This window comes from Anas platyrhynchos, chromosome 8, assembly GCF_047663525.1.
Source record: "Anas platyrhynchos isolate ZD024472 breed Pekin duck chromosome 8, IASCAAS_PekinDuck_T2T, whole genome shotgun sequence".
NCBI classification, from domain to species: Eukaryota; Metazoa; Chordata; class Aves; order Anseriformes; family Anatidae; genus Anas; species Anas platyrhynchos.
The window spans coordinates 19,470,494-19,493,738 of NC_092594.1; the positions used below are offsets into that span (position 1 = coordinate 19,470,494).

Genomic DNA, 23,245 nt, shown 5'->3' on the forward strand with positions numbered 1-23,245 from the left:
CTCCCTCCCAGCTCTTGCAGGAGGCCACCATGAGCTCGCTGTGGTGCTCGGGCAGCGGGGATGTCATCGAGGACTGGTGCCGCTGCGACTCGAGTGCCTTCGGGGCCGATGGGCTGCCCACCTGTGCGCCTCTCCCCCACCCCATGTAGGTCCCCGTGCCTGGACCCTCGGTGGTCCTGCGAGGGGGTGGTGGTGGCCCCATGGTGGTGGGCCCGGGGTGGCTCTGTGGGGCAGGGGTGCGAGCAGATGGGGGATGTGGGAACCAGGCAGGGGGTGCAGAGATGCAGTGCCTTTTCCAAATTCGGTTGGGCATTGGGGATGGGATTTTGGATCCGTCCTGGTAGAGCAACCTCAAGGAAGGAGCTCTGGGGAGCAGTGTGCCCACAGCCAGGAGGGGGCAGAGAAGGGGGGATCACCTCTATCCGGGTGGGTGGCAGGGCTGCTGGTGGACCTGTCCCTCTGGGGACACTGATGGGCTGGCATTGCCCCCCAGCCTGCGGCTCTCCACCGTGCACGAGCCCAGCAGCACGCTGGTGGTGCTGGAGTGGGGGCACTCGGAGCCCCCCATTGGGGTGCAGATCGTCGACTACCTGCTCCGCCAGGAGAAAGTCACCGACAGGATGGACCACTCCAAGGTGGAGACCGGTGAGTGGGGGCTGCCTCCGGGTGGCGGGTGGGATGGAGGCGTTGGAGCAGAGCCTCTGCCTCTCTCTTTGCAAGGGGATGCTGCTAAATGTACCTTATCCTGTGGGAAAGAAAGCAGCCCCTCCCTGCCTGCCGTGCCGCAGAGGTGCCAGCCCTGGGGACACCGGTACCATCACCCACGGTGCGTCCTTCTCTGTCCCCGTAGAGATGGTGCTGAGCTTCGTGGACGACATCATCTCTGGTGCCAAGTCTCCCTGTGCCATGCCAGCCCAGGTGCCCGACAGGCTCTCCTCCACCATCTCCCTCATCATCCGCTGCCTGGAGCCCGACACCACCTACATGTGAGTCACCTCCGCCCGTGGGACGCCGCTCGGGTGTGCGTGAGGGCTCGGGAGCCTTCACCGCTGTCCTCCTCGGCCAGGTTCACCCTCTGGGGAGTCGACAACACGGGGAGACGCTCCAGGTCCAGTGATGTGACGGTGAAGACACCCTGCCCTGTGGTAGATGATGTGAAAGCTCAAGGTGAGGTGGAGCTGGTGCTGGCCTGGCACATCGCATGTACAGCTGGGAGTACTGGAAAGCAGCTTTGTTGTGCGAGATGTGGAAACCTGGCTGGGACTCGGGCAGGGCTTGGAAAGGAGGGTACAAAACCACCCCAAATCTGTATGTCTGTGGTCACAGGGTGAGCATGCCCAGGGTGACACTTGGGACCAGTGACGGGGGGTTCCCCACTGACTGTCCCCACTGATTGTACCCTCTGGCTGCTCCTGTCCTGGCCTCAATGTCCCCTGCACCCCTGATGGCCCAGGCAGTGTGTGAGGCTGAAGGCTGGCACGGGGGGCAGCAGGAGGAACCCATTCCCCCCACAAACAAGCACAGAAGCAGCCTGTGCTCATGCTAAGACAGGTGGAGGGGTAGGCACTGGGGACACATTGGGCACGGGTGGGGGAATAGCCGAGAAGACCTGTCCTGTCCTGCCCAAGTGACTGATAGCATCGGTGATGCCCGAAGAAATCCCAGTTGTGTTCCTTCTGGTAAATAAATTGGATTTCACCACCAGTACCTGATGACACTGCTCGTTTCTCCTCCTAATTGGATCAAACTACGGGAGCCTAAATTGGATTGATTAGTCCAGCTGAGTCCGGGTGATGCCATCCTCTCTGTTGTTCCTCCAGTGCCTTGATACGACATTAATCATACCCCGGGGGACAAATCTTGGCTCCAGTAACGGCCGTGGAAGATGCGCCTCATGGTTCCACCAGAGCCAAGCATTGTCCTGGTGGGCTTTGTTCTTTGTGCTCATCTCTTGCACCCCACTGACTAGCCCTTGTCCTCCTGCCCAGAAATTGCCGACAAGATCTACAACCTCTTCAATGGCTACACCAGTGGCAAGGAGCAGCAGACAGCCTACAACACCCTGCTGGACCTGGGCTCCCCCAGCCTGCACCGAGTGCTCTACCACTACAACCAGCACTACGAGAGCTTCGGGGAGTTCACCTGGCGCTGTGAAGACGAGCTGGGGCCCAGGTAGGCTCGGGAGCCGGGTGGGCTTGCTGTGTGTGCCAACAGGGTCCGGTTGTATGTGTCTGTTCTCCTTCTTCCGGGCTTTGGCTTGACTTGTCTGTGTGCTGATCTCAGCACCACCCCTGCAGCTGCCTGGAGATGCAGTGTTTCCTGCCCTGTGTCCCCAGATGTCCCCTGCCCTGTGTCCCCAGATGTCCCCTTCTGCCCGTCTCCTCCCGTGCCTGCCCCTGTCTGAGTCGTTTTCCAGTAACGTGGCTGTTTCCGGGCGGTTTAGCAAGCTGGGCTGAGAAATTATGTGGGTTGCAGTGGTGTTTCCTAGCAGCTGGCCTCCACAGAACTGGAGTCCTGAGCCCGTCCAGTATTCAGCATTTCTTCAGATGTACGTCAGCAACAGATCCCATCTGGGAAACGCACGGTCCCCCTGCTCAACACCTCTTCTCATCAGTCTCACCTCTGGCTCCCTTCCAGCCCTGCTTCTCCAGGTGATCACGGGTGGATTTCTGGCAGAGGATCAGAGAGCACACGTACCTTTTCTGCCCTCCGAGTCTCCACTAGGGAGGCAGAAGGTCTCAGTAGATACCTGGTGGCTGTCTTGCTTGTAGCATCCCTTCACATCCCTCCTAGTTCGGCTTTGCTGGGAAACCCTCCAGTGATCCTCAGCTTCCTGGGGCAAAGCTGGCTTTTCTCCTCTTTCCCCTTTTTCGATTTATTTTCTAAGAAACTTGAAGTCTCTAAGGCAGAGCGTCAAAGCTCGGGAGCAACCTCCCAGTGTACGGAGACCTCTGGTTATGGCTTCATTCCCAGGATGTGAGTAGGACCCATCTCCGTTGCCACACGTGAAATCCAGCCCCGGTTTGCACAGCCTGTCTGACATCTGCTGCAGTGGTTTGTGTGAGGAGCAAGTGAAGTGACACACCAGGTTTGTCACACAGCCACTGCTGCTGTCCGGGGCAGACATTGCCGTCAGTGCTCATGGTGCCAGTGAGGAGAGCACAGCACCACCAGGACGTGGGGTGGAAGCCGTCTGCTCAAGCCCCACGGGGCAGAGCGATGTTGGCACGGGGTGACCAGAAATGCCCCGGGATGACCCAAATGTTGCTGTTTGCTGCAAGTCAGAGGGTTAATTCCACCCGCTGGAAATGCTGGAGAGCTTAGGGTGGGGTGACGCAAGCTGCTGATGAAGTGCTCGCAGCTCGCGCTGCTTGGAAGGAGAGGTTGAGGCAGCTGCAGCGGGATCTGGTGATGACAAATCTTGGAAAGCAAGCCTCCTGTCTGATCGTCTGTGAGGGCGAAGCATCCAGACTGGTGGTGACAGGACAAATCACTCGCAGATGACATTGTTTAGCCAGCAGACGGAGGATTTGTGTGGCTGCTGCTGCTGCTCCTTTGAAGTGCTGGACGCGGACCCACGCGAGCGACTCGGCGATGCTCCCCCAGCTCCGCGCTGCCGTGCCGCCTTTGGCTCTGCTCACACTCATCCTCCTGCTCGCCAGGGCTGGCTGCTGGGCTGAGGGAAGCAAGTATTGCGTGCAGATAGCTCGGTCGGGGTTACCGAAGCGAGACGGTCCCTCCCAGTCTGGGAAAGGCTGCAGAGAGCTCTGGACTTTGCATACAAAGACGTGGAGAGGAGGGCGGGTCATTTTCCAGCAAGCCACAAGTGAGAAGAGGCTTTGGTGCGGATCCTGGTGGAGCTCGCTGGTGTTTGCGGCCTCCCTTTGGGTGTCAGACCTGGCCAGCCTGGAGCTGCAGCCACACGGAGCCAGCAAGGGGAGAGCTGTGGCTCGCAGCCCCTGCTTATCCAAGCAAGAGCGTGAGAAAGGTTTTTGTCCCCAGCATCACGATTTGCCTCTCTGCTGCCTGCCCCGTGCCGAGTTACTGCAACCACGGGGACGTGTCTCCTGTTCCTTGTCTATGCCAGCCCAAAAAGTGACCTTGAGGCTGGCTGGGAAACTTGTTCCAGCCCTTGGGACAATGACAGTGTTGTCTGGGTTTCCAGGCACCCGTAATACTCACCTGCAAGACACTTCATTTGGATCCATTACCTCCACATTTGCCAGATTCCCCCGAGATCACCTGAAGTGCTAGACAAGTTTAAACCGAACATAACGCGTTTTGCCTGAACAAAGTGTTGCTCTTGATCAGAGCATTAGAAGCACAACTTTCAGAGGAAAAAAAGCCTGAAGAGAAAAAGAGACAATTTGGGTCGTATTTGGCCAGGATCGCCCGTGCTCCTCCTGTAACTAATCCAGCACGAGGGGCTGGTGGTTTAGCACTTCCTCGTTATCAGCACAAGCCCGCACCAACGTGGTGCTGCTCTGGGGGTGCTGCAGGGGCCCTGCTGCTGGGGGTGGCTCGTGCCCAGCCCTCCTCTCCCCCTGCCTCCCGACCCCTTCCCCTGGCTTTCTTGGCTGGGTCTCACAAGCAGCGTGGGCTGCCTGACGGCTCCTTACCAACCCCTGCTGCTCATTTCTTTCCCTGCAGCCAGAAAACATGGAAAATGCATGTTCAGAAGAGAGGGGGGTTTCTCTTTCAGAGCTTTTCTGTGCTAAGCTGATGTTGTATGCGTTGATGTATTCCTTCTAGCTTGCACGCTGTCCTGTGGGACACATTTCCTAAACTGTTATTAAGCATTATAAGTCATGTGTCAGGAGTGTCGTTGACTGTACTTACATTTTATGACACCGCATCTTATGGGGCTCATAACAAAACCCCACAAGCCAGCCTAATACAGATGACAGGCATGATAGTTTGAGTGTTGTTTTTTTTTTTTTTTTTTTTTTTTTTTTCCCCTAAATCTCCTTCATGCTCAGTGATGTCCCAGCAGGCTGGTTCCCAACGCTGTGCCACGTGGTGGCAAGGGAGCGATGCTCCCCGCATGTTCCTGGCGGCTCCTCGCATTTCTCCCCCCTGCCTCTTTTCTCCCCCTCTCCCACCCTGTGATTTGGGGTCCTGGAGCTGCAGCGGTGTCAGGCGATGCCGCTTGAGACGCTCTTGGGGCTCGGGCACCCTTTAACCACCTTTACTTTTCTCTCCCCACGCTCTCGTCCTGCCCTCCCTGCCGCTCCCCATGGTGTTTCCGTCGCCCCCGCCGCAGGAAGGCTGGCCTCATCCTCTCGCAGCTGGCAGACCTCAGCAGCTGGTGCCACGGCCTCCTGCAGGAGCCCAAGATCAGCCTCCAGCGCTCGTCCCTCAAGTACCTCGCCTGCCGCTACAGCGAGATCAAACCCTATGGGCTCGACTGGTCGGAGCTCAGCCGGGACCTCAAGAAGACGTGCGAGGAGCAGACGCTGAGCGTCCTCTACAACGACTACGGGGACAAGGACTACTGAGGGACGCAGGCACCCGCCTGCACGCCGGCCCTGCCGGGGCAGCGGGGAGGGTTTTATATACGGACCCACAGCGGGGAGGGGGGTGTCTCTGGAGACAAAAATTGGGAGCGGGGAGCGAAATGGCTGCTCTGCGCAGTTCTGCCTCAGTATTAGTTTCTTCTTTGGCTTGGCCAAAAGTCTTTCTAGTTAGGAGTCTTGTGGGACCCTGTTTTCTTGGTTTGTTCTGTTCATGTTGCCAAGAGGTTCCTTGTGGTGGGTGTGGGGACACGGAGACGGCAGGCTGTGGGGCACGGCCTGGGGACCACCCCGTGTCCCTGCCCCAGCCACGAGGGGCCACTGGTCGCAGGAGAAGCATGGTGACACAGGTGGGAAGGGAGAGCTGGGGAAACGGAGACGGGCACGCAGGTCGGGCTGAAATGCTAATGGTTATCGCTGAGCAAGACAGCCACCAGGCAGCCAAGAGGGTGTTTGGGGTGTATTTGTTGTTTGTTGTTTTTTTTTTTATGGTTTATTTTTACAACTGTAAAGCATGAGGTCTGGATGAGACTTGGCTCAGCTGCGGTGTCATCGGCCCAGGTGAGGGGAGGAGATGGGCGGCGGTGAGCCCACCTCCTCGGGGCTCCTCTGCCACGGCCAGCTCCCTGTCAGCTCGGAGATGCAGGGTGCTCGGGGCAGAGGCAGCCTGGCCGCAGGGCCAGCGGTCAGCTGGACAGTGCGGTCTTTTTTCTCGTGGGACCAAACTCCTAGGAAGTCAACTCAAAAATCCCTTCCTTTTTTTATTATTATTTATTATTTTTTTTTATTTTTTAACCCACCGTAATAAAGACTTAGAAGCAATGACAAACTAATGTTTGTCAAAAGCTGAAAAATGGAGGCTGGGCTCCATTCAGAGCAAACCGTTCCCCAAAACCCCATTACCACTGATGCTGTTGGAGGCAGCAAACGGCTTCATTTTAGCCTCAGCTACCAGCCTGGTTCGCAGAGGAGGCACCTCTGGACTTGCCAGCTGTGCACCTTTGATCTGGACAAGCCAGGAGTCCCGCAGAGAGATTTTTTTATGATGCCTCTTCAGAGCGAAATTTCCTTTTCATTTTTCAGTCTTGGCAGGAGCAATCTTCAGCCTTGTCTCTTTTGATTTTCCACCTCGTTCCTCGCATTACCTGCTGAGGACACGGCTTCAGTATTTGTGCAGCACCGGAGGGGAGGCTGCCGTGGCCTGCAGCCGGTCACGGCCACCGGTGCCGTGCCGCAGAAGTTGCACAGCAGCCGATCAGAGCACACAAGCATCCCCCAGCAGGACAATGCTGCATTTTTTCCTCCCCACGGGCAGAGCTCTCATGTGGGGGCAGCTAGGCTGGGTGGGATTGCTGCTGGGCACAGCCACCAGCAGTCAGTATTACCTGGGCATCCGAGTGTCATTTGTGTAAGGAGTTCATCTGGCAGGGCTCAGCAGCCAAACACCTGATTTTTGCAAGCAAGAAGTCTACCAGAGCCTTCAGGCTTCCCCTCACGTTTCCTTCCATTTTGATGTACTAAACGCTGCCGACGGCTTGGTGCTCCGAGCAAGCCCAGCACCGTCTCCATGCTCAGGTACACATGGGCAGGTGCTCCGTTTCCTTTCAGCCACGGGGAATCTTGGCCAAGATGCTTTGGTTCGGTCTCTTTCCTTCCAGCCGACACTGAGACATCCTTTAACTTCCATCCAGGCAGCTGGCCAGCAGTGAGCAAAGGGCACCTCCGCGCAGCGCCTCGGAGGGATGCTTGGACAGAGGCTGCTCTGGCCCGGATGCGACTTGGTAGCTGGCCATGTAATACCGCTTACGTGGCCTTTATAGGAAACACAGACGGTTTTCCTTTTGGGAGCAGCCTCCTCCCTCGTGTTGCTTACGAGGTGCAGGAGCAGGGCGGGCGCAGCCAGCCAGCCGTGCACCCTGACTGCCAGGAAAACCCCGTGTGCTCGGTGGCTTTTTCACCCAGACGCAGAACTTACCGCGGGGCCCTGCGGGTGTTTCCGTTCTGCTCCCACTCTACAATTTCTAAGTCCTTGCATGGTCACTGGAAACACTGCAGAGCCTCCTTTGAGCCCTGTGGTTGGGTGAGGGCTCCCTTGGCTGGGAGAGGCACACCCTAAGGGTGAGGTGACCCACACGAGGTCAGACACCAAGACCCTCGCATGGGGTGGGATTCATTGTCCCCAGCCCATGGCAGGCACCACTCTGTGGCACCTGGGTGACCATCACAGTGTCGCCACATGCCTGTCTTGGTGCAGCGTATGCCCATTTTTGTGGCAGCACTGGCTTGCCCAAACTTGTACTATTACTATTATTATTTTTTTCTTTTTTCTTTTTTTTTTTTTTTCCCAAATCCCTGAGTTACAGCACATATGCTCATCTCAGACAGCTGCTCAGACAGCCCCGAGGCATCCCCTTCCCTGCAGAGCTGGAGGACTTCATCTGCCGAAGGCTCCTGCCCCAAACAGCCAGCCCTGGCTCTGCACAGTGTTTCCTCTTGTGGACTCCTGCCTCTTTCCGTGCTGCCAACCACAGGAGAAGACAACGTGTTTTGTCCTTTTCCCAACCTCCCTCACCCTCCTGACCTCTCTCCTTGTTTTATTTCCGAATTAACGAATGACCATTCACCTGAGATGAACCTCTGGGTCATTAACTTTTCTTTGCTGCACCCCTTCCCCTGTAATAGCATTACTACCTTTTACTTGTTGTGCCGTTATTTAACATATAAAGATGGTTTGGTCCTTTTCTTTAAAAAGATGGCTACAATTCATGTTCCTTGATGTTATATTAAAACTCTAATGTGACATTTTACTACTGTAGATTGAAAGTAGGGTGCTCTAGGGTTGGACAGCCACGTGGCAAGAAATGCAAAACCCTTCCAGATTACTTAAAAAAAAAAAAAAAGGTTTTAAAGAACAACAACAACAACAAAGTCACTAGCACTATGTACAACTCCAGATGATAATTTAACCGACTATTAAATGGAGCTGTTAGTAATCCGTGGCTCTGGCAATCTGGGATGTTTGTTTGCAGTTTTGGTCCAGCTGATGTCATCTCTTGGGAGCGGATGAAAAGCTCCCAGGCTTTGAACTCTTTGCCTCTTCACACGAGTTCAGCATTAGCCCGTCTGCCCAGCAGGTTAGCCAAGTCCCAAAGCACGGAAGGAGCCTCGCCTCGGTTACCCTCACCTGCTCCAGCGGCACAGGAAGGTCCAGGTCCCTTTGGGTTTGGGGGATGGATGGTGTTAACACACCCTCAGCAAGGGGCTTTGCTTTGCAAACCTCCACGGATGCTGGGAATTTGGGAATGGATTCCCAAAAAAAGCCTTTTAGCCTGTTTTCAGATAGCAGGTGGATGGGACCATGCGGTCTGGTGGTCCACCACCCCCTGCCCCACTTGGCAGACCCCTGGCAGAGGAGCAGCAGCATCGAGAACATCAGCTGCCTACAAGTGATGCAAAAAGTGGTGCCTGAGCAGGTGTGGGAGACGTAAAGGATGCCTTAAAATTCACTTACAGTGCAATTGAGCATCCAGAGGCAGCACACTGGTGGCGGCAGGGCCCTTCCCCAGGCCTGCTGCATGTTGCCACCAGCCCTGCCAGGAGGTGGGAGACCCAGGGGCGGCTGGGGATTGCTGTGAGCGCAGACAGGACGCCTGGCAGGATATGGGAGAGGGGGGATTTAGGGGCTCTGGAGCACAAATCCATAGGAAACCAGACTTCATTCCGCCTCATGGAACAAATTGATTTTTTTTCTCTCTTCCCACTGCTAAATTGCAGGAAAATAAGTTAAAAATACACCCGATACTTTCCTTCTACTATTTTCCATGCAGCTCACTGCCGTGGCTGCCACCAGCTTGTTGCACAATGACCTGTGAAGGAGGAGGAGGAAGAGAAAGAGGAGGAAGAGAAGGAGAGAGGCTGTATGGCAGTGAGATGGGGTCACAGGCATGAACTGCTGTGTCGGAAGATCCTGATGTGAAAGCCAGGGGAGAAAGTCACCCCCAACAGGGCAAAGCGGGCTGTAAAGGATGCACCACCAGCTGAAGGGAAAGGCAGCATTAGGCCTGGAGAGGGGGTAGGCACAGCCCCAGCCTTGCTCCCACCTGTGTCTCCCAGCTCCCCAGAAGCATGCAGGTGTGATTCCCTGATTTTGGCGTTCTAAAATGATGAAAATCTGCTGGTTTAAGTGCCTTTCAGCTCCGTGTGTGTGTGTTGGAAAGGCTGCTGTTGGCCAGCAGACTTTATTTACCCTCTACAAGGAGGTGCTCGCAGGGATTTCTTCATTTTAGAGCAGGCATGGGTAACATCCCAGCACTGCAGCCCTCACGCAAGACACCATGTCCCCATGGTGCCAGTAACCACCTCATTTTGTAATTTCAGCATGGACTCCTTGGGCATCCCAACTGCTGCCAAAGCTTCCCAAAACCCAGTCTGCGTATCTGGAAGAGCCACCACCCTGCTCGACTGCATGTCCCCCTTGTCTTGGGGACGCGGGGGCCGGGCTCTCTTGCTTCGAGGCTGGGTGGTTGGTGGGAAGGAGGGGATGGGATGGAAAAACTGCTCTTCACTTGGCTACTGCCCTAGACATCGGCCCTGTTTTGTTTTAAGTGCAAGCCCCACAGCTGGAGTGCTGGTTGCTTGGTGGCTCCCTCCCATGCTTGAGGCTGTGGGGCCTCTTAATGAATTGTCCTCCGTAAAAATCTGGTCCTGGTGGGAATCTGTGCTCTGGGGACATCGGGTGTCAGTGGGAACTGCTGTTCCTCCTCTGGGGAGCGGCGAGAGGCTTCCTGCAAAGACCAGGAGCGAAGGAGGGGCTGGTGCTCACCAGGGGGAGGCGTGTGGCTGCTGGAGGAGGAGAGGGAGCAGGGTATAAAGACAGGACAAGGGACGTGGCAAATGGAAGATAATACAGAGGGACGCTCTGGATGGGTTGAGCATCCCCAACAGGAGCACCCCAGACCCCCCCAGGTGTGCTGTGAAAGACAGTGCTGGAGGCAGCCCTGCTGTGTCCCCACACCCAGCACCCCCAGGGCTTGCCGTGGCCTCCCTGCCTTCCAGCAGCAGCATGAGCCCGGGCAGCTCAGCTTGTTTCCATCAGCACATCTGGCTCCAATTGCCGGCAGAAGGAAGGGCCCCACACACCCGGGCTGCAGTGACAAGGGGACGGGTGTTCGACAGCACCAAGCCGCCCTCGCCCCCCCAGGTGTCTGGTGATGGAGGGGGGCTCACCCAGCACACAGCCAGCGCGAGGGGCTCCTCCTCGCATGTCCTCTTCCCATTGCCCTTCTCTGGGGCTGGGGCCGGTGACATGCTCATGCCAGGAGGAAATTTGGGATGTTGTTGCCTTCTGTAGCCTCAGCGCTGCCCCACGGCATCCATCAGCCCCCCAGCCCGCTGCTGTCGCTTGTGTTTTCCAGTCCTGCCCGACCTTTCCGCTCGCTCGGCCGTGACTCACCTTCTCCGACGTCTGCAAGGGAGGCGTGCGGTGGAGGAAAGACAAACAGCTCCTAGCTCGGGTTTGGGCTGCTCAAACCCTGCCGCGGAGCCGCCAGAGGTTGCAGGGGCTCCTTGGGGACCACCCCACACTGGGGCAGGTGAGTGTCCGGACAGGGGGACTACAGCCCTGGTCCGACAGGGGGAGAAGTTTGGAATAGTCACATTGGCAATGGGAAAGAGAAGCCCTGGAAGCTCCTTTCCCTAAAGTCTACAAAAAGCAATATTTCCTCTGAACAAACCGTCCTGGAGCCCCTAGGACATGACCAAACAGCGGGCTGGCCCTGGTTGGGATGTGGCCACCATCTGTGGACGTCCCCTGTCTTGGGGACATAGGATGTTTGTGGGATTTGGGGACATCCATGGGACCAGGCTCAGCTGGCACTGTGGCATTAGCTTGTCCTGGTCCCTGTTACACTCCACGATGGTGGGTGCTGAAGTCACTGGCATCCCTTGGGCTCACCACCATCTGATGGCAGAACTGGAGCCCAGCACCGTGGTGCCACCCACCTCATGCAGGGCTTTTTGTCTGTATGTGCACATAATATGTGGTTGTCAAAAATTAAATTAATATAAGGCTTTCTAAAATTATTAAACACCTTTCTTATCATTTTTGTTTTTAACTCTCTTGCCAGGGTGCCACTTGGCATGTTGGGCACTGATGTGAGCCATCCCGTGCTCCCTGTCCCCAGGGAGGTGGCACGTGAAATACACACACACACACACACACACAAATTTCCTACTTTTATGCTGGGTTAATTACCAAAGACACCTGCTGTGGGCCAGTTTGTGGCATAAGCAGTGAAAGACCACTTGGCACAAAGGGAGAGAGGTGATGGTCACCCTTCTTGCCTGGCTGCAAAATTGTCCTTGCAGCTGGTGGAGGGCATTGAGGTTCCCCCAAACCCAAAAGGCCTTCTTCTGGTGGGCTGGGACAGTGCTGGGGGAGTCCGTGGTTTGGGGCAGAGGAGGGCTGTGGGTCGGGGGGCTACAGGAGCCACCGGACCACCTCAGTCCCGAGCCCAGAACCTATCAGCTCAAGCAAAGAGGCAGGAGAGGTGGTGGATGAGAAGATTATTTATTTTTCATAGATTTTTATAAAAAATAATTATCAAATACAAAAAAATAAAAATAGCAGCAGCCTCCGTTGTGAATAAAACCCTAAAGGGGACAAAAACCGCTCAGTGTCGCTATAGAAGAACAATATTTCGGTATGTAGAAGCTATTCAGCCATGAGAAGCACAGATCTCTACCAGCCAAGCCAGCACCTCCAGCCCTCCCATCCCTTCCTGCCCTTGGTGATCAGGGACAAGCCATGACCGAGACCAGGATTTTCATGCAAAAAGTGTACAATTTCAGCATCTAAACGCATAGGTGCCCAGGTAACGCTGACATCAGGCAGGTGACAAGATGCCAAGGCTTGAAATTCTCCCATCTCCCTCTGCGTGTCACCCTCATCCCGTGTACGTGTGGCCACCACAACCCCCTGGCCACCAGGTCCCCATGGTGTCCCCCACTCCTGCTGTGCCTGCGCCTGGGGGGCCCTGGGTGTCCCCTTCCCTGTGATGGAGCGGGATGGGACACCTGAGCTGCACCTTCCATGGGGCATCAGACTCACAGAGGGCTTGTTTTTCTTTTCCAATTTCCTTATTATTATTATTATTTGATTGAAAAGTTGCTTGAAGCCAAACAATTGCAGCTCTGCCAAACTGACGGTGCATTTGGGTGAAAAGATGGGGTGATTTTGCTTGTGCTTGACAGGACCAGAAATGTCCAGAGGAGGTGGGTCCCAGCACCCCCTTGAGCATCCCTGCCTGGGCCAGAGCACGCAGCGAGGGCAGGACAGGACGTGACCAGCTGCAGGTAATGGGAGCACTCAGGGCTTGGAGAAGGACATGGCATCTCCTGCCTGGGTGCTGGTGGGATGTCCAGGTGCCTCTGCCCCCTGCTCCTGTCCTCCAACCAAATACAACTTTGGGAGATGCCTGACAAAAAATGCTGTGAGGAGGATGCTAGTAAAAGCCAAAGGATGCCTTGAAAATCCCTGGTCTCTCCACACCGTGTCACCCTCTCTCCATCGCTCCTGCACCAGACAAACCCTGGCTTGGAGCCTGACTCCACCGGCTCAGGCCAGGCACCGAGGATGCAGCTGAGCAGCCTTGGGCCTCCCAGCCTGAGCCTGCGGCTGCAGAGCCTCCTAGACACCGATGGGTTTCCGTGCTCCTGCTCTGGGGTCCCTTCTCAGCTCTCCTTCTTCTATTCCTTTTCTCTTTGCAGCACAAAAACATCGGTGACAGCCCCAGCTGGAGCTGGGCCCTTCCCAGTCTGCCACATTATGGGGCTGGCCCGGGCTCCCACACCAAGCTTTGGGGCAGGGGGCAAAATTTCTAGCTGGGCCTTTTCGGGGTGAGGAGAGAATCTGAAGATTTTCACTTGGTATCTACAGGAGGAAGAAACTCATCGACTGGATGTGCAGTGCAATGAACTGGGCCACAGAGATAGCAATAAGCAGAAGCTCAGCAGCAGATGATGCTCAAGGTGTCCTGACAAGTCATCTGGGTCCTGTCCCTCCCTGTTCTACAGGGCCTGGTCTCCCCCAAGAGCTGCTGACTGAAGCTTATGCTTGGAGATGTGGGGAAAGAAAAGAAGGGCCACTTCAGCTTCCTTCATCTCAGAGCATCACAGTTACTCCAGCTTGCCCGTCACATCCCTCATCTAGCTGGATCTCACCAGCTGTGGTGCGTCCAGGGCACAGCAACACTTCTCAACCTCAAAATCCTGTTCCAGGACCAGCAGCAGGCAAATCCCAAGGGCAAAACTTGCCTTCGGCGGATACCGAGAACACCTCAAGGCCCTGGCCTCCATGCCTCCCACCTGGGATCTCTCTCCTGGCTTGGCTGGGATGTTTGGCTTCTCTGTCCTCCTTCCAGCTCCCTCTCAGCAAACGAGGGGGAATTCCCTGCTCTTCCCGCCCGGACCTGCCCTTTTCCCAATGGTTTGTACTTCACAGCAGCATGGGTGTGTGACAAAGGGTATCCTTTCTCAGCTTCATCAAGAGCAAAGAAAATATAATATATATTTTTATATATTATATATATATATGTATATATATATATAATTAAGTTTAAATATTTGCGGAGATCACAACTACCTCGACCTTGCTAAAAGAAGCCTGTACAGCAGAGGGAGGGGGGTGAATAGTGACAAAATCCAGAGCAAAGACAAACGCTCAGACGCTGGTCCAGGACACACGTCCGTGGCAGCGTCTGGGCTCTTGGTGCTGGACCCTGCGCTGAGCCCCTCGGGCCAGACCCCAAAGTCCTGGGCAGGAGCCTGTGAGGCAGGGTGCGGTGATGGGGATGGGACCGCCCGGCCTCCTGTTCCACAGCCACCACCTGCTCCGTGGCTTCCACTGCCATCCTCCTGCCCGGCTCGTCCTCAGGCCTCCTGCCCCCGGCACCCTGCCACCACCCGTTGGTGCCCCTTCGCTCCTCGGGCGCTCGCCTGACCGACAGAGGTCCTCCACGGCCCCGCTACTGGTTCTCCTCCGCCGCCGGGTCACGGCACGTGCATTCGTCCTGGTCACAGTCAGCAGCAAATGGGATCACCTGGAGGGACACAAGGGAGAGGTGAGCCCAGGGCAAGCCTCCGCTTCGAGGCTCCTGGCCTGCCAGCAGCCCTGCAGCTCCACCAACCCTCTCCACCTCGGTACGGACAGACTTTGGGCTGATGTTGGTGTGGTGGTGACTGCTGGGCTCTACGCCCACCAGAAAACAGCTCCACCATGGGGTGTCCCCAGCGGTAGCTGCAACCCACGGTTGAGGTTTGTTCTTAGCGTTTTCCTCTTCAGTAACGTGCATTTGAAATTCTGCCATTGGGGTCAGCTTGAGTCTTGTGCTGCAAAAGTCAAACCCTCGGGAGAACTGTCCCCTGGTGGGTGTTAACCATTTGGACTAGGTGAGGCACGTCTAGATTTGGGTTTTACTTTGACCCATGGTAGAAAGCCCCCTGTGTCCATGCCTGAGCCCATGGTGCCATCCTTCAGCCCACTGCTGGCTCTTCCTGGCTCAGCCACAGCACAGAGGTAGCACGGCCTCGTCTTCTGCTCTCCTTGGAGGAGCTCGTGCTGCTGGAGAGCTGGGACCTAGGGGGGTCATGAGCTGGGGCTGGGTCTCCTGAGAGCCATGGGACTGAATCCCCCTGCCTTCTACTGCAAACCCATCCTTTATTTTGGCCAGAAATGCAGATGTCTCAAACCCTTGAGAGCCATGCCTGGCTCCGAGATGTGATACCGGTACACAGGCTTCACTCATCACTTGGGTGTAAAGCCTTTTCTCTCCTATCTCAGCTGGATCTTCCCAGGATTTCATTTTTCCCTTTCTCTCTGTATGTGTGTGTGATGAAAGGAAAAATGATTCAAGCTCCACAACAAAGATGAGAAGATCCAAATTCACATATTTTTGCAGTGAGAAATTATCTCGTGCCCTATGGTTTGTTTTGCTGTTGGATATGTTTAGGAAGGATGGGCTGTGAGTACTGGATAGCGAGTTAGATGGGAGGGGTGGTTGTGGTGGGAGACAAAGAAGGGTCTGCACAACTCTTCAGCCGAGTTGCTCGCTCTGTGCTATTCCTCCTTCTTTCCCCCGAGTGCTGGGAGGGAAACACAACCCACAGCAGATGCCAAATGCCAAAGTCCCTTGAGATTGCTCTGTTATACAAGGTGACTTCTGACTCACCGCGACTAGCACTATGATGGAAATCATTTATTTGGGATTTATTGCCCAAAATGAGAGGGAATCCTGTGAGCTTCAGCGGGAGCTGGGTTGAGCTCTCAGTCCCACTGGCGTGGGTCCAAACCTCACTGTAATCAGTGGAATTGATGTCTATCAGCTTCAGCTGGCTTTGGTTTAAAATCATGGGTTTGTTGATGGGAGAATTGCCTTGCAGGCCAGTTTCTGCAGCCAGGAAAGCCGAACAACATGGCTAGCAATGACCACTTACTCCAAAATCCAGGCACTTACCTTCCTGGAGGACAGTGTGGAGGAGCAGCAGTCACCCCCGTCGTACTGGCAGTATGCCCGGTTGTTGATGGTGTCACACCAGCCGTCTGCTTGGAAGGGCTAGAGAAAGGAGTCGTAGACGAAAGGGTTATTCAGAAGTGGAAGGTTGCCCCCAAAAGCAGAGATCCTTGGTCCTCAGCAAGGCCACCATGTGCCCCTGATGAGACAGGGCCTTATTCCAAGATGCACTGCCTAACCCCAAGCCAAGGGCCACCAGAAGACGGTGCTTGCGGGGCAGCAGCTCTGGGATGGGCTTCCTCTGCCCAAGGGAATTATGCCAGGAAACGAGAAGGCAAATCCACACTGCACGAGGGGGCAACAGACTGAGTGCCACAAGACCCCATCCCACTCAGCACCTCTCCACAGAGCCCAGCGCAGCCCACCTAGGAGTGAGTTCATCACCTCACCTGCTCGTCCACCTTCTAACACTGTCCTCATGCAGTGCCCCCGTAATCCCGCTCTCTGCGTGCTCACTGCCAGGGCAGGGCTCGGTGAGAGGCTGGCCCAGCCCTTCCCTCCATCACCCCTCTTCCCAAAGAGCTTGGCTCTGAGGTAGAGCCTGGTGACCTGGCTTGGGCAGCTAAGAACAGAGAGGCTGTTATGAGGAGCAATGGAGCATCCCTTAGACTATGAGAGAGGTTGGCAAGGTCAGGAGTCCCACAGGAGCACTTGTGCCCAAGACAAGCCAACGCTGGCAAGTGCTGGTTGCAAGGACTAAACCTTTTCCAGAATGCTCCTGGTATGGCCCTACCCCAGGGGAATTGCCCCCTGATTCCTCTAGGCTCTCCAGTGGAGGCTCTTGCCCAGTCCACAGCACACGGCTCTGCCAAACCTTGCCAGGTTGGACTGCACGGCTATTATCTGGTGTCTGGGTGGGAAGAAGAAAAGGGATCTTCGAGCACTAGCTCCCTGTAGGCAAAATCCAACTCTGGCTTGAGTGGAGAGGGCATCAGCCTACTGATGAGTCAGTGGGGGCCCCACCTGGCCCCCTGGGGGTAACGGTGCCCAGCTTGCCCTTGTGCAGCCCCATCATTAGCAACCTCCTGTGCTTTGAGCAGTAATGTGGAAACAGAAAGCTATTCCAAGAGAATAGCTTTCTGACCAGAAATATTAAATGGCACAAACAGCCATTCAGAAATCCACTTTATTTTCTTTCTTTTTTTTTTTTTTTGTTATGTTTAGTTACATGAGTCATCTGATCAGAGAAGAGAAACAAGCAACTGGAACTGAGCAGCAGCCAAGTGGGGCTGCGAAACGAGGCCGTGCGACGGGTGCAGCCGAACTGCGTGCATGTGGAGCACTTGCAAAAAGCTGTCAGGAACGATCTGCAGCTGAGGTTTATTTATCGCAGATCCACATCAGCCCTGCCAAGCAACAACCGAATGTGCTAACAGAACGGAGAGGCCATTCATTAGCTGGGTGATTAGTAATGAAATAATTCTCCCGCTCTGCGCTGGTAGCTACTGGCCCAGCAACCGTGGCCATCCTCCAGGAGGACTGCTGTCATCAGAGAGGCTCCTGGTGGAAACCTGGCCATCCCGTTGCTCATGGAAGCAGCCGGCCCGTTTCACTGGGTCTGGAGGCCCCAGGTGACAACAGGGCTTAGGAGAACACACCCGACCGTGGCCTTTGGTGGCCACTCACCCACAGTGCTGCTAAACCACGTAGCAGCCTGCAGAGAAATGTCACCACACTGGGGCCGCCCGCACCAACCATGCTGAGGCCAGCACGGTGACAGTGTCACTGCTTCTGGTGCTTCACACCAGAGCCGAGCCCAAACCAGGAAACCAATGTGACTTTTTGTCAGCCCTAGGCTGGGGCCCAATATGGCCCCTCCGCTCCCCCCAGTGCAGGGAACAGGCGCAGGGGTTATGGCAAGCTGCTGAGCCCGTCGGTGCTAGCACTGCTGCAGCCACCCACAGCCCCTGGGGCTACCCCAGGCAGCTGGGTAGAGTTTTCTTTTCATGCCCCCAGCTGCTCATCCAAGCCTCTTTCCAGCCCAGGAACCACTGCACCTGAGTTCCCAGGGGATGTGGGCGAGCAGCACAGCTGCCAGAAGATGCACAAAGCCCTGAAGCCGAGCCCTCTGCAAAGCTCGTCCTAAGCCCAGGGAGAGGGGGCTCTGCACGATGGCTCTCACCTCGTGCCTCGCAGAAGTCCCCAGCACTCCCAGCCCCTTGGGAAGCTAAGGAGGACTGCTGGCATTTCTCCCATGAGGAAACTGAGGAAGAGAGGCAGGGTGGTTGCTGGCTTTGGCCGGCTGAGCACCACGTTGGTTCTCCATGGGGACATCCACCTCTGTTTGAAGCCCAGAGGACCTCGGGGAGCGATTTCACCAGTGCAGTAGGGCACACGCTCCTCGTCTTCTTCCTAAGAAAAGCTCCGGTGGCTCTCAAAGGACGGTGAGCAAATGTGCCTGGGCCGAGATGCGGTGGGCTGGGGTGGCGATGCTGGGGCTGGCAGGTGCGGGGACGCAGGCTGGGGGCTGGCTGCTGGCGGGGACACGCTCTGGATGCGATTTGCTTTCACGGCAGAGTTTTTCCTTGAGCTTTGCTCCATGTGTCATGACTCACTGGCAAAACAACACCTGCTGCTCCTGCAGTTTCCATCTAATTACTGCAGAGGATTGCCGGTCCCGGCTGCACAGGTCTGAAATGATTTCCAGATTGTGTCTTGTGTGCAAGGTGGGGGAGGACAGAGGCAGGGACAGGATGAGCAAGAAGAGGCTCTTGCTTTCTCCCTACACCTATTAGGGATAATTGTCCCCCTCCCCTCACCCCGCTGGAGCCCGTACCCCACCCTAAACAAATACAGGCTCCTATGGCAACACTTGTTGGGGAAACTTAACAGCTCATGCTCCGAATTACATTGGAAAAACATATGAGGGGAAAATAAGAAATGACTAATTGGACCAGAGGCTCCAGAAAGCCAGGAGCATGGGTTAGGGACCGCCAGCCTTGCTCCTCACAGCCCCAGGATGGGCTGGGACACTCTCAGTTCTGACAGGGCTGCAGCAGATCAAGGTGAGCTACCAGGGACGGGCTGGCGAGGAGATGCTGCACCTCTCAGCAGGGGAGACACCACGCATCCTGTCACTTTGCCCAGAAAGCCTCCAGCTGGTTTCAGTCTTTGCAAGCAGAAAGAGAAAACTATGGTGCTGCTGGATGCCCTTCATTTATGGGGGCACATCCGTGGGCTTTGGCTTTCCTCTGTCCATACTTGCATCAGTCTCATTGAGGTCTTGCAAGAGTCATGGGCAGTGCAACCAGCTACAAACAGGTGATGTGAGAGAGCGAATCACCTACAGACACCTGCAGCCTATCTTCGAGCCATGCAGCTCTGCAGGAAGCAATGCCAGCATGGGGTGAAGGGAGGTTGGAGCATGCCGGTGACTCCCAGAAGGACCTGAAGTGTTTTAGGATGTGACAGGGAGCTGTTCGGCCAGGCTGCGTGCCACCGTGAGCCAGGCTATATCATCCATCTTCCTTGTTCAGACAGGAGCATCGCCAGGACATGTGTTAGCACGTGGAGATCGGCATCTGGCACTGCAGGGCCCAGGCGATGCGCTGCCCTAATAAAAATAGTAACCACGCATCCAGTGTTTTGCTCACAGCTTTTTCCTCCATCCTGCAGAGCCCCCAGGGCTGGGGCTGAACTCACTGGCTCTGTCCCCACGGCTGGCTGATCCAAATCTGACAGTGCAGGGAGCCCCAGGGCACCTCCTTGACTCTTGCCCCATTGTCACTGGCGAGGTGGACGGGGTCCAGATGCGTTCTTCAAACCGCCTTATAAGTGAGTTGATTCACTGCAAAAGAGCCTGGAAGGGTGTGACAGGAATGGTGGTGAGCAAGACAGCCGGAGAGGCTGGGTTTGGGGAAGGCGGCGAAGCACGGCGGATAAACCACAGATGCCATCAGTACTGCACATACTTCGGTGCTGCGTCACGGGCGGTTGGTCAACAGCACGTCTCAGGAATGCAGGTTTTGCTCTGGTTGAGCAGACCTGAAGCCCCAGTACCTTGCTTTTGGCAATGACCCATTCCAGATGCTTCAGAGGAAGGTTGAAAAAATAAAAAAAAAAAGTGCAGCATACACCTGGCCAATTATGTACTGAACAGCTCTACTGCGCTGCTGTGGAAAATGCTTGTGATTTCAGTCTGCCCCTAGCTAGAAAAAGCCCAGATCCCCATTTTTGGGGATTAATCCATACTCAGTAAGCAAAATGTTTTCCCCCAGCTTCCAGGTCCTGGGCTTTGCAGCCATGGTGATCCCATCCAGAGAGGACACACAGGTCCTCACGTCCTTCACTTTGGGCATCAGTATTTTGGGCTTTGATGTGGAAGGCCTCGGACAACGTACCTGCCGGGATGGCCACATGCCACCACACAGGTGCCTCTCTGGAAAGCTGTAGCTTTCAAAGCAGCCCCGGAAAAGCATCATTTTGGCACAGGGACCAGCCCTGGAAAAGCTGCTGATGCTCTCAGCCCCACACCTTGTGCATCAGCTTCATCGCTGCTGCTTCTGCTCTTGTGGCATGAGTGTCTGCCAGGGCTTGGGTGGGAAGACTGGAGAATATCGAAGGGAGATGGTGCAACAAGGGAGACAGGAATGTGACTATGATAAGCCTCCACCAGGGAGTTGCTCCCCTCGGGGACAGCTGCAGATCTCACAGCACGTATGAGAAAGCTGCTGCACAGAGGAGGATGGTGAGCACAAGGAGGCTGCACAAGACCTGGGACACCACAGTCCCCAGGCAAGGTGCTTCAGAGAGCTCTGCTATTTCAGGATGTCTCTTGGAGGACATGAAGGGTGCCCTAGGCCTCGTTAAAAGGCTGGTTCACACAACCCTGCTGTGCATCCACCACCCCACAGTCTTTACTTGGGTCCCTAAAAATTCCCCTGTGGAAAAATCCCTGTCTCCATCCCTTCAGCATTGCTCCAAACCGCTGTTCCCTTACAGAAAACACAGGCTGCTTTCAGTCCCTCCAGCCACAGCCACAGCTAAAGGGATGCTCCAGCACAGTGTCCCCAGGACGCATCCCTTCCCTGCACACACTGACGCTGGTGGGGCAGAGAGCCCGGCAATTCTTGGCTCCCCTGGCTTGCCCAGGGAAGTTGACGGGGAATGCAGACTGTGGGAGGAAATGACAATGTTCATTGTTTGGATTAAATATTTTTCTTGGCCCTCTCTCTGTTGCAGCGTGTCTTTTATTTCATTATTTTTTCTCCCCCCTCCCCAACACCCCAAGCACGCTGACTTTCCCTCTCTCTTTCCTGAGGCTCTCCAGCACGCAAGGAGGAAATCAGCTCTGAAAAACACAGGGAGGGACAGAGAGGGAACAGAGCTGGCAACTGCTCAAAAGTTTTTTTTTTTGGGATGCCTCACTGCTCTGGGCCACTTCAAACAGCAAGCAAGTGCTACCTGGCTGACTTCACCCAGGGAAAGAGAACTCTAGAGAGGAGAGATCGAGAAATTTGGCAAGAGGCACCTGGGACAAGTGGCTCGAGGAAGAGGAAAGAGAAATTCCTGCAGACCCAGCACTTGACCCGATATTTCTGCACTACCTAGTTTCTGTGCTGCTTTTGAACTGTCACAGCTGTCCCTTGGAGCCACGTGCCTACAGGATGGCTTGCTTGGAGAAGTCACAGACCTGCCCCAACACCTCTGACACTGCCAGAAAGCAAAACAGAGAAACACCAGTTGTTTCTGAGTTTGCTGGTGTCCCTGAGACATTCCTTATCAGCACAATGTGCAGGCTGCTTTCATCACCTTCTCAGGTCTTCAGGAAAACCTGCTCCAGTTCTGGCATCCTGCGGCCCACGCCTCATAAAGAAAACAGAGGCTGGCTGCTTGAGAAAGAGCACTCCATGTACTCGAAGGAATACTTGAAGGAAGAAGGGATGGGCTGAAAGGAGGCACCCTGCTGTCTGGTTTCAGCCTATGTGCCATCACTTGGACTGTGGTGCCCAAGGCAAGCAAGCAACTGCCCAGCTCCCAGTAGCCTTGGTAATTTGGAGGTGCTGCAGGCAAAGAGGATCCCGTGGACATTTGGTTTCCTGCAAACAACTGGGCCCAGGGATGTTTCTTCAGCCCTGGCCCTTGCTCCTCAGAGAGCCTGCTCAGCAGATGGCAATCTGGAAAGGGCTCTGCACAGCCTGCGGGGGCAAGAGGGAAGGAGGGGATGGGAAGGTGGTGTAGGTGTAGGTGAACACCACATGAGAGCAGATCTTTGCCTGAATAAAAGCATCTGGTCCATGATCTGGTCATGGTGGTTCCCCTTATCCTTTCTACACCCTGATCTCAGTGCTCACAGCAGATGGGGGGAGGAAGCACCCAGAAGAAGCAGAGAGCAGGCAAGGGGGAGGACAGGGAGATGCCGCGTGGAGACAGTGCTCCTGGCAAGCCCGGGGCTCCCCGAGGTGGGTCCCTGCACGCAGGAAGCCTGGGCTTCCCCTGCCACGAGCACCAGCCTGCCGCCCTGCCCCAGCACCTCGCCTGCTGCCCGGCAGGGGATCTCCTGCCAAGCCGTTCGTGCAAAATATGTTGCAGGATAGAACGGGTTATGGAAAACAAGCCCTGAAAACCACAAGGGCCTCCTGACCAATTGTATCTGGTTTCTGCCAAGTTCTTGTTACAGATCTTAAACAGAAAGAAAAACAATGTACGAGGGATGAAGGAGCTGAAGGGGAATATTCGTGTTGGAAGAGCAGTTGGCTGGGCTACGCTTGGGGATGTTTGTTTATTATCCAATGCAACTCGCTGATTTTTATTTCAGCGGGTGCTTTCAGTGGCTTTCCACTCCTCTGTCTGCGCCCCTGGCTGCACGAAGGCACTGCAGAGAGAGGGGAGAGCAGGACAGGGGGTTCTACAACCTGTCCCTTTCAACATGCTCCTGTGTGATTGCTTTGCTTCCCTCTGGTTGCTTTGTCTCTTAAGAAAATGTGATCTCTGTAATCACACTCCACATGTGTGCAGGGGACAAAGGTTCTCTCCTGCTCATACAGCCCTGCCTGGTCCTATTTGTATCTCTTTAAGCATCCTATGTCCTTGAATTTTTAAGTCCCTTTCTGAACTTAAAGCTACTGCCCACCTTTGCAGCCTCACCTGCCAGCCAGGTTCAGAGTTCAGGGCTCACTACGTACAAGATATTTTCTTTCACCTGTTTGAAACCCCCTTGCCAGC

The 23,245-nt window shown here is 55.3% G+C and overlaps 2 protein-coding genes and 1 long non-coding RNA gene across 7 annotated transcripts in view; 2 read left to right on the forward strand and 1 right to left on the reverse strand.

Annotated features, from left to right (window-relative positions):
• ASTN1 (astrotactin 1) overlaps positions 1-8,506 on the forward strand; it is a 41,684-nt gene extending 33,178 nt beyond the window's left edge. For all 4 annotated transcript variants that reach the window (XM_038183233.2, XM_038183232.2, XM_072041752.1 and 1 more), the window contains exons 18-23: positions 12-145; positions 494-645; positions 851-986; positions 1,067-1,167; positions 1,989-2,172; positions 5,264-8,506. In XM_038183233.2, coding sequence (XP_038039161.1) covers positions 12-145; positions 494-645; positions 851-986; positions 1,067-1,167; positions 1,989-2,172; positions 5,264-5,498 — 942 coding nt within the window. In that variant the 3' untranslated portion in view covers positions 5,499-8,506. The remainder of the gene's footprint in view (positions 1-11; positions 146-493; positions 646-850; positions 987-1,066; positions 1,168-1,988; positions 2,173-5,263) is intronic.
• A 3,566-nt stretch (positions 8,507-12,072) lies between these two features.
• PAPPA2 (pappalysin 2) overlaps positions 12,073-23,245 on the reverse strand; it is a 73,701-nt gene continuing 62,528 nt past the window's right edge. For both annotated transcript variants that reach the window (XM_072041701.1, XM_038183197.2), the window contains exons 21-22: positions 16,025-16,123; positions 12,073-14,611 (exon numbers count right to left, since the gene is read on the reverse strand). In XM_072041701.1, the coding sequence (XP_071897802.1) occupies positions 14,537-14,611; positions 16,025-16,123 (174 nt within the window). In that variant the 3' untranslated portion in view covers positions 12,073-14,536. The remainder of the gene's footprint in view (positions 14,612-16,024; positions 16,124-23,245) is intronic.
• LOC119717635 (uncharacterized) lies at positions 15,672-21,688 on the forward strand. Its single transcript, XR_005267560.2, has 2 exons — positions 15,672-18,465; positions 21,351-21,688. It is a non-coding gene; the product is annotated as an uncharacterized lncRNA (long non-coding RNA).